This window comes from Balaenoptera ricei, chromosome 7, assembly GCF_028023285.1.
Source record: "Balaenoptera ricei isolate mBalRic1 chromosome 7, mBalRic1.hap2, whole genome shotgun sequence".
Taxonomy (NCBI): Eukaryota; Metazoa; Chordata; class Mammalia; order Artiodactyla; family Balaenopteridae; genus Balaenoptera; species Balaenoptera ricei.
This window is the reverse complement of record NC_082645.1, coordinates 63,945,321-63,958,077: the sequence shown is the minus strand read 5'-3', so window position 1 is coordinate 63,958,077 and position 12,757 is coordinate 63,945,321. Positions and strand designations below refer to the sequence as shown.

The following is a 12,757-nucleotide window of genomic DNA, read 5'->3' as shown; positions in this document are numbered from 1 at the left end:
CCAATTCATCGCACCCCCCCCCACCTGCTTTCCCCCCTTGGTGTCCATACATTTGTTCCGTACATCTGTGTCTCCATTTCTGCCATGCAAACTGGTTCATCTGTACCATTTTTCTAGATTCCACATATATACGTTAATATACGATATTTGTTTTTCTCTTTCTGACTTACTTCACTCTGTATAACAGTCTCTAGGTCCATCCACGTCTCTACAAATAACCCAATTTCATTCCTTTTTATGGCTGATATTCCATTCTATATATGTACCACATCTTCTTTATCCATTTGTCTGTCAGTGGGCATTTAGGTACTTCCATGACCTGGCTATTGTAAATAGTGCTGCAGTGAACATTGGGGTGCATGTGTCTTTTTGAGTTACGGTTTTCTCTGGGTATATGCCCAGTAGTGGGATTGCTGGGTCATATGGTAATTCTATTTTTAGTTTTTGAAGGAACCTCCATACTGTTCTCCATAGTGGCTGTATCAATTTACATTCCCACCAACAGTGCAAGAGGGTTCCCTTTTCTCCACACCCTCTCCAGCATTTGTTGTTTGTAGATTTTCTGATGATGCCCATTCTAACTGGTGTGAGGTGATACATCACTGTAGTTTTGATTTGCATTTCTCTAATAATTAGTGATGTTGAGCAGCTTTTCATGTGCTACTTGACCATCTGTATGTCTTCTTTGGAGAAATGTCTATCTGGTCTTTTGCCCATTTTTTGATTGGGTTGTTTGTTTTTTTTTTAATATTGAGCTGCATGAGCTGTTTATATATTTTGGAGATTAATCCTTTGTCTGTTGATTCGTTTGCAAATATTTTCTCCCATTCTGAAGGTTATCTTTTCGTCTTGTTTGTAGTTTCCTTTGCTTTGCAAAAACTTTTAAGTTTCATTAAGTCCCATTTGTTTATTTTTGTTTTTATTTCCATTACTCTAGGAGGTGGACCAAAAAAGATCTTGCTGTGATTTATGTCAAAGAGTGTTCTTCCTATGTTTTCCTCTAAGAGTTTTATAGTGTCTCGTCTTACATTTAGGTCTCGAATCCATTTTGAGTTTATTTTTGTGTATGGTGTTAGGGAGTGTTCTAATTTCATTCTTTTACATGTAGCTGTTCAGTTTTCCCAGCACCACTTACTGAAGAGACTGTCTTTTCTCCATTGTATATTCCCGCCTCCTTTATGAAAAATAAGGTGACCATATGTGCATGGGGTTTATCTCTGGGCTTTCTATCTTGTTCCATTGATCTGTGTTTCTGTTTTTGTGCCAGTACCATATTATCTTGATTACTGTAGCTTTGTAGTATAGTCTGAAGTCAGGGAGTCTGATTCCTCCAGCTCCGTTTTTTTCCCACAAGACTGCTTTGGCTGTTTGGGGTCTTTTGTGTCTCCATACAAATTTTAAGATGATTTGTTCTAGTTCTGTAAAAAATGCCATTGGTAATTTGATAGGGATTGCATTGAATCTGTAGATTGCTTTGGGTAGTATAGTCATTTTCACAGTATTGATTCTTCCAATCCAAGAACGTAGTATATCTCTCCATCTGTTGGTATCATCTTTAATTTCTTTCGTCAGTGTCTTATAGTTTTCTGCATACAGGTCTTTTGTCTCCCTAGGTAGGTTTATTCCTAGGTACTTTATTCTTTTTGTTGCAGTGGTAAATGGGGGTGTTTTCTTAATTTCCCTTTCAGATTTTTCATCATTAGTGTATAGGAATGCAAGAGATTTCTGTGCATTAATTTTGTATCCTGCAACTTTACCACATTCATTGATTAGCTCTAGTAGTTTTCTGGTGGCATCTTTAGGATTCTCTATGTATAGTATCATGTCATCTTCAAACAGTTTTACTGACAGTTTTACTTCAGTGACAGTTTTACTTCTTCTTTTCCAATTCGTATTCCTTTTATTTCTTTTTCTTCTCTGATTTCCGTGGCTAGGACTTCCAAAACTATGTTGAATGATAGTGGCGAGAGTGGACATCCTTGTCCTGTTCCTGATCTTAGAGGAAATGCTTTCAGTTTTTCACCATTGAGAATGATGTTTGTCGTATATGGCCTTTATGATGTTGAGGTAGGTTCCCTCTACGCCCACTTTTTGGAGAGTTTTTATCATAAATGGGTGTTGAATTTTGTCAAAAGCTTTTTCTGCATCTATTGCGATGATCAGATGGTTTTTATCCTTCAATTTGTTAATATGGTGTATCACATTGATTGATTTGCGTATATTGAAGAATCCTTGCATTCCTTGGGTAAACCCCACTTGATCATGGTGTATGATCCTTTTAATGTGTTGTTGGATTCTGTTTGCTAGTATTTTGTTGAGGATTTTTGCATCTGTGTTCATCAGTGATATTGGCCTGTAGTTTTCTTTCCTTGTGACATCTTTGTCTGGTTTTGGTATCAGGGTGATGATGGCCTCATAGAATGAGTTTGGGAGTGTTCTTTCCTCTGCAAATTTTTGGAAGAGTTTGAGAAGGATAGGTGTTAGCTCTTCTCTAAATGTTTGATAGAATTCACCTGTGAAGCCATCTGGTCCAGGACTTTTGTTTGTTGGAAGATTTTAAATCACTGTTTCAATTTCAGTGCTTGTGATTGGTCTGTTCATATTTTCTATTTCTTCCTGGTTCAGTCTTGGAAGGTTATACCTTTCTAAGAATTTGTCGATTTCTTCCAAGTTGTCCATTTTATTGGCACAGAGTTGCTTGTAGTAGTCTCTTAGGATGCTTTGTATTTCTGCGGTGTCTGTTGTAACTTCTCCTTTTTCATTTCTAATTTTATTGATTTGAGTCCTCTCCCTCTTTTTCTTGGTGAGTCTGGCTAAAGATTTGTCAATTTTGTTTATCTTCTCAAAGAACCAGCTTTTAGTTTTATTGATCTTTGCTGTTGTTTTCTTTGTTTCTGTTTCATTTATTTCTGCTCTGATCTTTATGATTTCTTTCCTTGTAGTAACTGTGGGTTTTGTTTGTTCTTCTTTCTCTAGTTACTTTAGGTGTAAGGTTAGATTGTTTACTTGAGATTTTTCTTGTTTCTTGAGGTAGCATTGTATTGCTATATTCCCTCTTAGAACTGCTTTTGCTGCATCCCATAGGTTTTGGATCATCGTGTTTTCATTGTCATTTGTCTCTAGGTATTTTTTGATTTTCTCTTTGATTTCTTCAGTGATCTCTTGGTTATTTAGTAACATATTGTTTAGCCTCCATGTGTTTGTGTTTTTTATGTTTTTTCCCCTTTAATTGATTTCTAATCTCATAGTGTTGTGGAACACTCACTATGAGTGAGTGTCGGAAAAGATGCTTGATATAATTCCAGTTTTCTTAAATTTACCAAGGCTTGATTTGTGACCCAAGATTTGATCTATCCTGGAGAATGTTCCGTGCGCACTTGAGAAGAAAGTGTAATCTGCTGTTTTTGGATGGAATGTCCTATAAATATCAATTAAATCTATCTGGTCTATTGTGTCATTTAAAGCTTGTGTTTCCTTATTAATTTTCTGTCTGGATGATCTTTCCTTTGGTGTAAATGAGGAGTTAAAGTCCCCCACTATTATTGTGTTACTGTCGATTTCCTCTTTTAGAGCTGTTAGCAGTTGCCTTATGTATTGAGGTGCTCCTATGTTGGGTGCATACATATTTATAATTGTTATATCTTTTTCTTGGATTGATCCTTTGATCATTATGTAGTGTCCTTCCTTGTCTCTTGTAACATTCTTTATTTAAAGTCTATTTTATCTGATACAAGTATCGCTACTCCAGCTTTCTTTTGATTTCCATTTGCATGGAATATCTTTTTCCATCCCCTCACTTTCAGTCTGTATGTGTCCCTAGGTCTGAAGTGGGTCTCTTGTAGACAGCATATATATGGGTCTTGTTTTTGTATCCATTCAGCAAGCTTATGTCTTTTGGTTGGAGCATTTAATCCATTCACATTTAAGGTAATTATTGATGTGTATGTTCCTATTACCATTTTCTTAATTGTTTTGGGTTTGTTTTTGTAGGTCCTTTTCTTCTCTTATGTTTCCCACTTAGGGAAGTTCCTCTGGCATTTGTTTTAGTTCTGGTTTGGTGGTGCTGAATGTTTTTAGCTTTTGCTTGTCTGTAAAGTTTTTGATTTCTCTGTTGAATCTGAATGGGATCCTTGCCGGATAGAATAATCTTTGTTGTAGGGTCTTCCCTTTAATCACTTTAAATACATCATGCCACTGCCTTCTGGCTTGTAGTGTTTCCACTGAGAAGTCAGCTGTTAACCTTATGGGAGTTCCCTTGTATGTTATTTGTCGTTTTTGCCTTATTGCTTTTAATAATTTTTCTTTGTCTTTAGTTTTTGTCAGTTTGATTACTATGTGTCTTGGCATGTTTCTCCTTGGGTTTTTCCTGTATGGGACTCTCTGCGCTTCCTGGACATGGGTGGCTATTTCCTTTCCCATGTTAGCGAAGTTTCCAACTGTAATCTCTTCAGATGTTTTCTTGGGTCCTTTCTCTCTCTCTTCTTCTTCTGGGACCCCTATAATGCGAGTGTTGGTGTGTTTAATGTTGTCCCAGGGGTCCCTTAGGCTGTCTTCATTTCGTTTCATTTTTTTTTTCTTTATTCTGTTCCTTGGCAGTGAACTCCACCATTCTGTCTTCCAGGTCACTTATCTGTTCTTCTGCCTCAGTTATTCTGGTATTGATTCCTTCTAGTGTATTTTTCATTTCAGTTATTGTATTGTTCATCTCTGTTTGTTTGTTCTTTAATTTTTCTAGGTCTTTGTTAAACATTTCTTTCATCTTCTGAGTCTTTGCCTCCATTCTTTTTCCGAGGTCCTGGATCATCTTTGCTATCATTATTCTGAATTCTTTTTCTGGATGGTTGCCTATCTCCACTTTATTTAATTGATTTTCTGGGGTTTTATTTTGTTCCTTCATCTGGTACATAGTGCTCTGCCTTTTCATTTTGTTTTTCTTTCTGTGAATGTGGTTTTTGTTCCACAGGCTGCAGGATTGTAGTTCTTCTTGCTTCTGCTGTCTGTGCTGTGGTCTGGTATTATTTCTTAATAATAAATTAAAATTTTACAGGTTAAAGTACCTGGGCCTGGTGTTTTCTTTGTAGAAGGTTTTTTTTTTTAACTAAAAATTCAATTTTTTAAAGGGAAAACTACAGACTAATATCCCTCATGAACATGGATGCAAAAATTCTTAACAAAATGTTAACAAATTGAATAGTTATCTAATTCTTGTTGAGTGAGTTGTGGTAGTTTGGTAGTCTTTTGAGGAATTTATTTCATCTAACTTATAGAATTTATTGGCATAAAGTTATTCATAATATACCCTTCTTATTCTTTTAATATTTTTACTATCTCTATTTATGTCATTTCTCTCATTCTGTTTTTTATGAATTTATTTATTTATTCATTTATTTATTTTTGGCTGCATTGGGTCTTCATTGCTACGTGCGATCTTTCTCTAGTTGCAGCAAGTGAGGGCTGCTCTTCGTTGCAGTGTGCAGGCTCCTCACTGCAGTGGCTTTCTTGTTGTGGAGCACGGGCTTTTAGGTGCATGGGCTTCAGTAGTTGCAGTGCACGGGCTCAGTAGTTGTGGCTCGCGTGCTCTAGACCACAGGCTCAGTAGTTGTGGCTCACGAGCTTAGTTGCTTGCTTCTTGGCATGTGGGATCTTCCTGGATCAGGGCTCGAACCTGTGGCCCCTGCATTGGCAGCCGGATTCTTAACCACTGCGCCACCAGGGAAGTCCCTCTCATTCTTAACGTTAGTATTTTGTATCTTCCTTCTTTTTTTTTCCCCTGATTAGTCTGGCTAGAGGTTTATCAATTCAATTGGTCTTCTCAAAGAACTAGCTTTTCTCTATTATTTTTGTATTTTCTCTTTTATTAATTCCCTCTCTGATCTTTATTATTTCCTTTATTCTGTTTACTTCAGGTTTCATTTGCTGTTTCCTTTGTGGTTCTTAAGGTGGAAGCTGAATTCATGGATTTTAGGCCTATCCTGTTTTGTAGGTGTTTAGTGGTATAGTGTTTAGTGTTATAAATTTTCCTCTAAGTATTGCTTTAGGTGCATGTCATAAATTTGACATGTTTTTTTTTTGTTTGTTTTCATTCAGTTAAAAATGGTTTGTAATTTCTTTTTTGATTTTTCTTTAAAGCCTGGATTTTTTATATCTCTATTATTTAGTCTCCAAAAATTTGGATATTTTCATGATGTCTTTTTGTTGCTGATTTCTAATTTAATTCTATTGTTATCAGAAAACATACTTTATATTATTGAATCTTCTTAAGTGTATTGAGACTTGTTTTATACCTCATACTATCATTTGTCTTGGTGTATGTTTTATGTTCACTTGAAAGGAATATATATTCTGTTCCTGTTGGGTAGAATGGCTATAAATGTCAATTAGGTCAAGTTGGTAGTAGATAGTATTGTACATCATTAATGATTTTCTGTCTGTTCTGTCAATTATTGAGAGAATGCTGTTGAAATCTCTGACTATAATTGTGTCTTTGTTTCTTTTTGTAGTTCTGTTAGTTTTTGAAACTCTGTTATGATGCACATATATGTTTAGGATTATTATGTCTTCTTGATGAATTGACTTCTTGTCATTATGAAATTACCCTTTTTATCCCTGATTATATTCTTTGCTCCAGAATCTACTCTGATTGCTATTAATACAAGTGCTCCAGGTTTCTTTTGATTAGTGTTAGTGTATTTATATATTTTTTCCTGTCATTTACTTTTAACCTGTTTGTGTTCTTATATTTAAAATGGGGTTTTTGTAAGCAGCACCTATTGGGTCTTGCTTTTTTATCCATTCTGACAATCTTTGCCTTATAGTGAGGATGTTCAGGCCACATACATTTAATGTAATGATTAGTATGTTTAGGTTTGAGTTTAAATCTTTTATTGTGCTATTTTTTTTTCTATTTGTCTCATCTGTTCTGCTCCCTTTCTCCTGTTTTCTGCCTTCTTGTGGGTTGAGTGTCTTTTATGATTCCATTTAATTTTTTTTGTTGCCTTATCAGTGATAGTGCTTTTTTGTTTTTGTTATTTTAGCAGGTACTTTAGAGTTTGCAGTATGTATCTTTAATTTGTCACAGTTCATCTCAAGTAATATGATACCAGTTCTCACATAGTTTATGAATCAAACTACAGTGTACTTATGTTTCTCTCCTTCTGGCCTTTGTGCTATTGTTGTCATACATTTTGCTTATATATGTATTATAAACCCCAGAAGAAATTACAGATATCCCCCACATTTTGAAAGTTCACTTTACACCACTTTGCTTTTATGAAAGACCTACATTAGTACCTGTTTTCAGTAACTGAAAGAAATCGGAAGAGGGTTTTCGCTTTTACAAAAAAAGGTGGAAAGCAAAAATAGCGTTTAGCGTTTGTTTTGCAGTGAGCTGTTATAGAGGCAGCGCACATCCTGAGCAGCAAGAGTGGCACCACCAAGCTCCTTCCCTGGGAACTACACTCAGCATCTCAGCCTCAAGCCGCCATAGCTTTGAACTTTGTCTGTGAACATCTGTGTTTTATCTCAGTTTGTTTTGTGCATCCATTAGCAAGATGTATCCTAAGGTAATTGCTTCTTCACTTTATGCCATTTTGGCTTACAAAAGCTTTCATGGGAAATTTTGGACAGGAAGGGAAATCATGTATTACTTTTTCTTTAAGCCATTGATTATTTTTTAAAGTGATTTAAATAATAAATTTTATATATTTACCCACATGGTAACGATTTCAGGTACTCCTCTCTCTTTTGTGTAGATCCAGCTTTCTGCCTGATGTCATTTTTCTTCTGCCTGAAGGATTTCTTTGAACATTTCTTGTAGTACAGTTCTGCTAGTGATGAATTCTTTCAGTTTTGTATGTCCAAAAAAAGTCTTCATTTTGCCTTCGTTTTTAAAAGATGTTTTTCATTAATACAGAGTTCTAATTTGATAGTTTTTCTTTCAGAACTTTAAAGATACTGTTTCACTGTCTTCTGGCTTGCTTATATTCTGATGAGAAATCTGTCATTCTTATCTCTGTTTCTCTGTATATAATGTATCTTTTTCTGACTGCTTTTAAGATTTTCCCTCTATCACTGGTTTTAAGCAGTTTGAGTATGCTGTGCCTTGGCACAATATTATTTATGTTTCTTTTGCTTAGGGTTTGTTGATATTCTTGGGTCTGTGTGTTTGTTTACAGTTTTCATCCAATTTGGAAAGTTTTTGTGCATTATTTCTTCAAACATATTTTTCTTTCCCTCTCTCTCCTCTTCTGAACTTCAGTTATATGTATACTAGGTGCTTGAGGTTGTTCCACAGCTCACTGATGATTTGTTCATTTTAAAATCTTTTTAGACTTTGTGTTTCATTTTGTATGGTTTCTGTTGCTCTGTCTTCAAGTTTACTAATTTTTTTTTGTAATGTCCAAACTGCTATTCATTTCATCTGTGGATTTTTTAATCAAGATATTATAGATTTCATCTGTAGAGGTTCAATTTGGATCTTTTAAATTTTTTTCATGTCTCTACTTAACATATTAAATCTTTCCTCTGGATTCTCAAGCATATGGAATATAGTCATAATAAGTGTTTTAGTATATTTGTCTATTAATGCTGTCATCTTTGTCATTTCTGGGTCACTTTTGATTGATTTTTCTCATATGGGTTGTATTTTCCTGCTAATTTGCATATCTAATAATTTTTTATCTGATGTCAGACATTGTAGATTTAACCTTATTGGGTACAGGATGTTTTCATATTCCTATACAAAGCTCCTCTGAATACTTACCCGATGACCTGTGAGTTATGAAGTTTTCCACCCTGGCTGGTGGGAACATGTGATTTTTTTTTTTTTTTTTTTAATGTGATATTTTTCATCCCATGTGAGCACTGGTAGCTTTAATATTTTGGGGCAGTTATTTCTCTGTCCTCAGGTAGTCTTCCTCATATGCATCCTGGGCAAATCTTTGGTGTCCTTGCTCTGTGCATTCTCTCCTCTCTGGTACTCTTTCCAGTGAACTCAACCTGCCTTGGCCTCCCCAGAGTTCCAGCTTTATCTCCTCAACTCAAGGAGACTGACGAACTTCACCTGGATTTACCCTGCCTGAGTTGCTACCTGGAAATTCTCTCCAGGCAACAGGTTGGGGGCAGTTGGCTGTTGGCAGTGGGCTCATCTTATTTGCTTTTTGTCTTTCAGAGATCTTTATCCTACATTGCCTGATATCCAGTGTCTTTAAAACCATTGCATCATATATTTTACACAGTATTTTAGTTGTTTTAGGTGGGAAGATTAAATCTGACCCTGGTTATTCTATTGTGGTACAAAGTGGAAGTCCCCTAGTTTACTATTACATAAACTTTTAAGAGTCTGAGCATTTTAAAAATTAATTGTACAGAACTCAACATAGCTTTATTCCTTAATAGATTATGTTCCTGGTTCTAATATAGCACATGTATAAATGTATTTTTTGTAGTGCAGTATTTTTAATGAAAATTTGAATACAGAGGTTAATAACTATTATTTTTGTTTTGTTAAAATCATTTAAAAGTTCTGACAAGCATAGGTAGTTTTTGGCAACTGAATTAAAGTTTAAATGTATTTTATACATATAAGTTATATATATATTTATTTATTTACTAGGTCTTCATCCTCCTGGTCCACCTTTAGCAAGACCTATTCTGCCCCGAGAACGAGGTGCTCTGGATAGAATTGTTGAATATTTAGTTGGTGATGGTCCACAGAACAGGTAATGTTTACTAGGGTGGTAGATAAATGAAAATGAAGAAAAGTTTATTGCTTAGGGTATGTGTGTGTGCACATGTACTAGATGTTCTACAACTTTGTGGTTCTTGTTTCCTGATTTTAGAACATAATGGAGTATTTTATAGCCCTGCAAAAGAGTACATATTCAATTATTTTTCAGTAGTAGCTTAAAGTATCTAGATAAAACATTTAAAACAGAAAAAATATTGTAACTCTGCTATGTTATAACTGCACTATAAGGTAATTTTTAGAGAAATTGAATCATTTCATTGACTCTTTTGAACTTGAAGAGCATGTAAATAGTGAAAAGTTGGTAGGTTGTTAGAAATGGAGTTTTATAAATGTGAGTACTGGACTTGATGGTGATAATTTTAATAACAGTGAGGACAATTTCATGTATTTGGCACTTACAGTTCCAAAATGCTTTTCCAGTTATTATCTTAATTGATCCTTGTAATAACTGTAGGATTATAGGTATGATGTGAGCAAAGCAATTGTCATAGTATAGACTTTTAAGTAATTCTTAGGATATTCTTAGAGTAAATATTTGACAAGGTTATTGTAATATTATCATTTTAATAAAGGGACTAGAATTTAATGTTAATGTAAAAATTTATATGTTATCCAAAACAGATAGAATGTTGTTTGATAGGGCCAAGTATTTGTTAAGTACATATGCAGAGAACAGAAAGATTACATAAGTAGAAAATGCAGAAGATGTTTAAGTGTAACTGGGATAGATACAGGAATCATGATGTACAGAAATTAACCTTTGGACTGGACTAAACAAAATTAAATTCATTTCTTTACTACAAGACATCTCAGAGGTTTTAATAATACTCACTGTGAATCTCTAAGAGGTTTCATCTTTTCCAGTCTTATCTGACCACAGATTTGGGGTCTGTCATCCCCAGGAATATATGTTAGAAAACATTAAAATTTAAGTGTTCTGTTATCAAATATGTTTCTGCTTACTTAGTAAGAATATTTTCATTTGAGTGTTTCTTAGTTTATTTTTAATTTGATGTATAAATTATATTTTAAAATAGTTGAAATTTTGACTGTTAGCATGTTTAAAGAGTATTGTTTATTGTTTTATAAGTAATATCTAATCTACTATGACACATTTAGCTATATTAAATGCTATGTACTGTGTACTTTAGCTGTGATGGCTAAAGTAGCCTCTCCCATGGGTTTTATCTGCATTTGTAACTGGTCTATTCATTTTTCCTTTTGGTGTAGGTATGCCCTTATATGTCAGCAGTGTTTTTCTCACAATGGCATGGCTTTGAAAGAAGAATTTGAATACATTGGTAAGAATTATTTGGCAGTTAGATTTAAATGTTTTAAATATTTCATTCTATGCCAATTCCCATGTAATGCCATTTTATTTTAGGTACTACTCTTTATATGTTGTTCAGGCATATTGTAGAACACAGAGCAAAGCAAGAAAGACAACTCAGGTTTTTTTCTTTGTACAGTATACAGTTGTTCTTTTTTTTTTTTTTTTTTTTTTTGCCGTGCGGTACAGCATGTGAGATCTTAGTTCCCCGACCAGGGATTGAACCCACTTCCCCTGCATTGGAAGCACGGAGTCTTAACCACTGGACCGCCAGGGAAGTCCCTAGGCCAGTTGTTCTTAAACTTCCCTGTGCATCAGAATCACATGAAGAGCTTTTAAAAATTGTGATGCCCAGGTCCCACCTACAAATAATCTGCTTTAATTGGTCTGGGGTGGGGTCCAGGAATCAGCATTTTTTTTAAAGCTCCTCAGAATATTTTTATGTGCAGCTACTAGTACTTAAAAATATTGAACTAGATTAATTATGCTTCTCAAATATGACATACTACATTTTTTGGGTCAAGTGAGCAAAGTTCTGGATTTTAAGATACCTAATGATTCCGGTGACTAGAAATGTAATATCTGTAATACATTTAGATCATTATTAATATTGTTTTGCTATTAGTTAACCTGCTATGTAACTTATTATCTTTTCTGCTTTAAATTGATATTATAATTTTAATAATAATTAGAAAGTATGCTTTAAAATAAACTTTGGTTAGAACACCTGCCATAATATTATTAAAACCACGAGTAATTTCACAAGGGCTAAGTAACTTTTGAAGGGTTCTTTGACTGTTTGTAAAAGTAATCTTGAGAGTTACTTGATTAGTCCTTAAAATTTCTTTGGTTTTATGGTTTTTGTTTTGTTTTTTTAAATTCTCTGCAGCTTTTCGTTGTGCCTACTGTTTTTTCTTGAATCCTGCAAGAAAAACCAGACCCCAGGCTCCAAGACTTCCAGAGTTTAGTTTTGAGAAGGGGCAGACTTTGGAAGGCTCAAGTACAGTTGGTTCCTTGCCCTCAGGAAGTGTGATTTCATCAGAGAACCAGATCAGTGAAGGTATGAATATGTTAATTAAAAAGTTTTGTCTCTTAATAATATTTTAGACAAGAATGGATCAGATTTTGCAGCATGCGTAGATCAGCTGTTGTTCTGATACTGTGGCCTCCCGTGCAACTGGTATGATGTGTTTCAGTTTTAAAATACAGGTTATATTGTGTTAAGCAGCATCTAGAAATAGCTAGGTAAATATTATTTATGGAGTTACCTCTTTTAATAACTGTTGGGAGATTTAACTAGTAATGTTTCCATGGAATTATTTTTCAATTTATTTAAATGAAGCAGATTATGAGAATTATGAAACTACTACTCATAAGGGTAAATTTCTTATAAGCTTTGTAATTAACATTGATAAAAATAGGTTTGTGCCTACCATTTCAATGAATAGAAGTTACTCGAAAGCCGGAAACTTTGGAGTTGGAAAGTCAGCCTTACATTCTTTGGAAGACTATGTTGATAGGACTGGTGTTCCTTTGAAACAAACAATTTATTGAGGTCCACAAGATTTAACACTGCTGATGAATGCCTTTGTTGTAAAACAACCTTATTTTAGAGAAACTGAAGTTATCAGGATTCACTGAGTTTTAGAACTTATCTTTTAATTCTGTTTTAGGAATTC

General features: G+C 34.4%; 1 protein-coding gene across 2 annotated transcripts in view; it reads left to right on the top strand.

Annotated features, from left to right (window-relative positions):
- LNPK (lunapark, ER junction formation factor) overlaps nt 1-12,757 on the top strand; it is an 84,132-nt gene that overhangs the window by 62,228 nt on the left and 9,147 nt on the right. For both annotated transcript variants that reach the window (XM_059928138.1, XM_059928139.1), the window contains exons 10-12: nt 9,614-9,719; nt 10,979-11,049; nt 11,968-12,138. In XM_059928138.1, the coding sequence (XP_059784121.1) occupies nt 9,614-9,719; nt 10,979-11,049; nt 11,968-12,138 (348 nt within the window). The remainder of the gene's footprint in view (nt 1-9,613; nt 9,720-10,978; nt 11,050-11,967; nt 12,139-12,757) is intronic.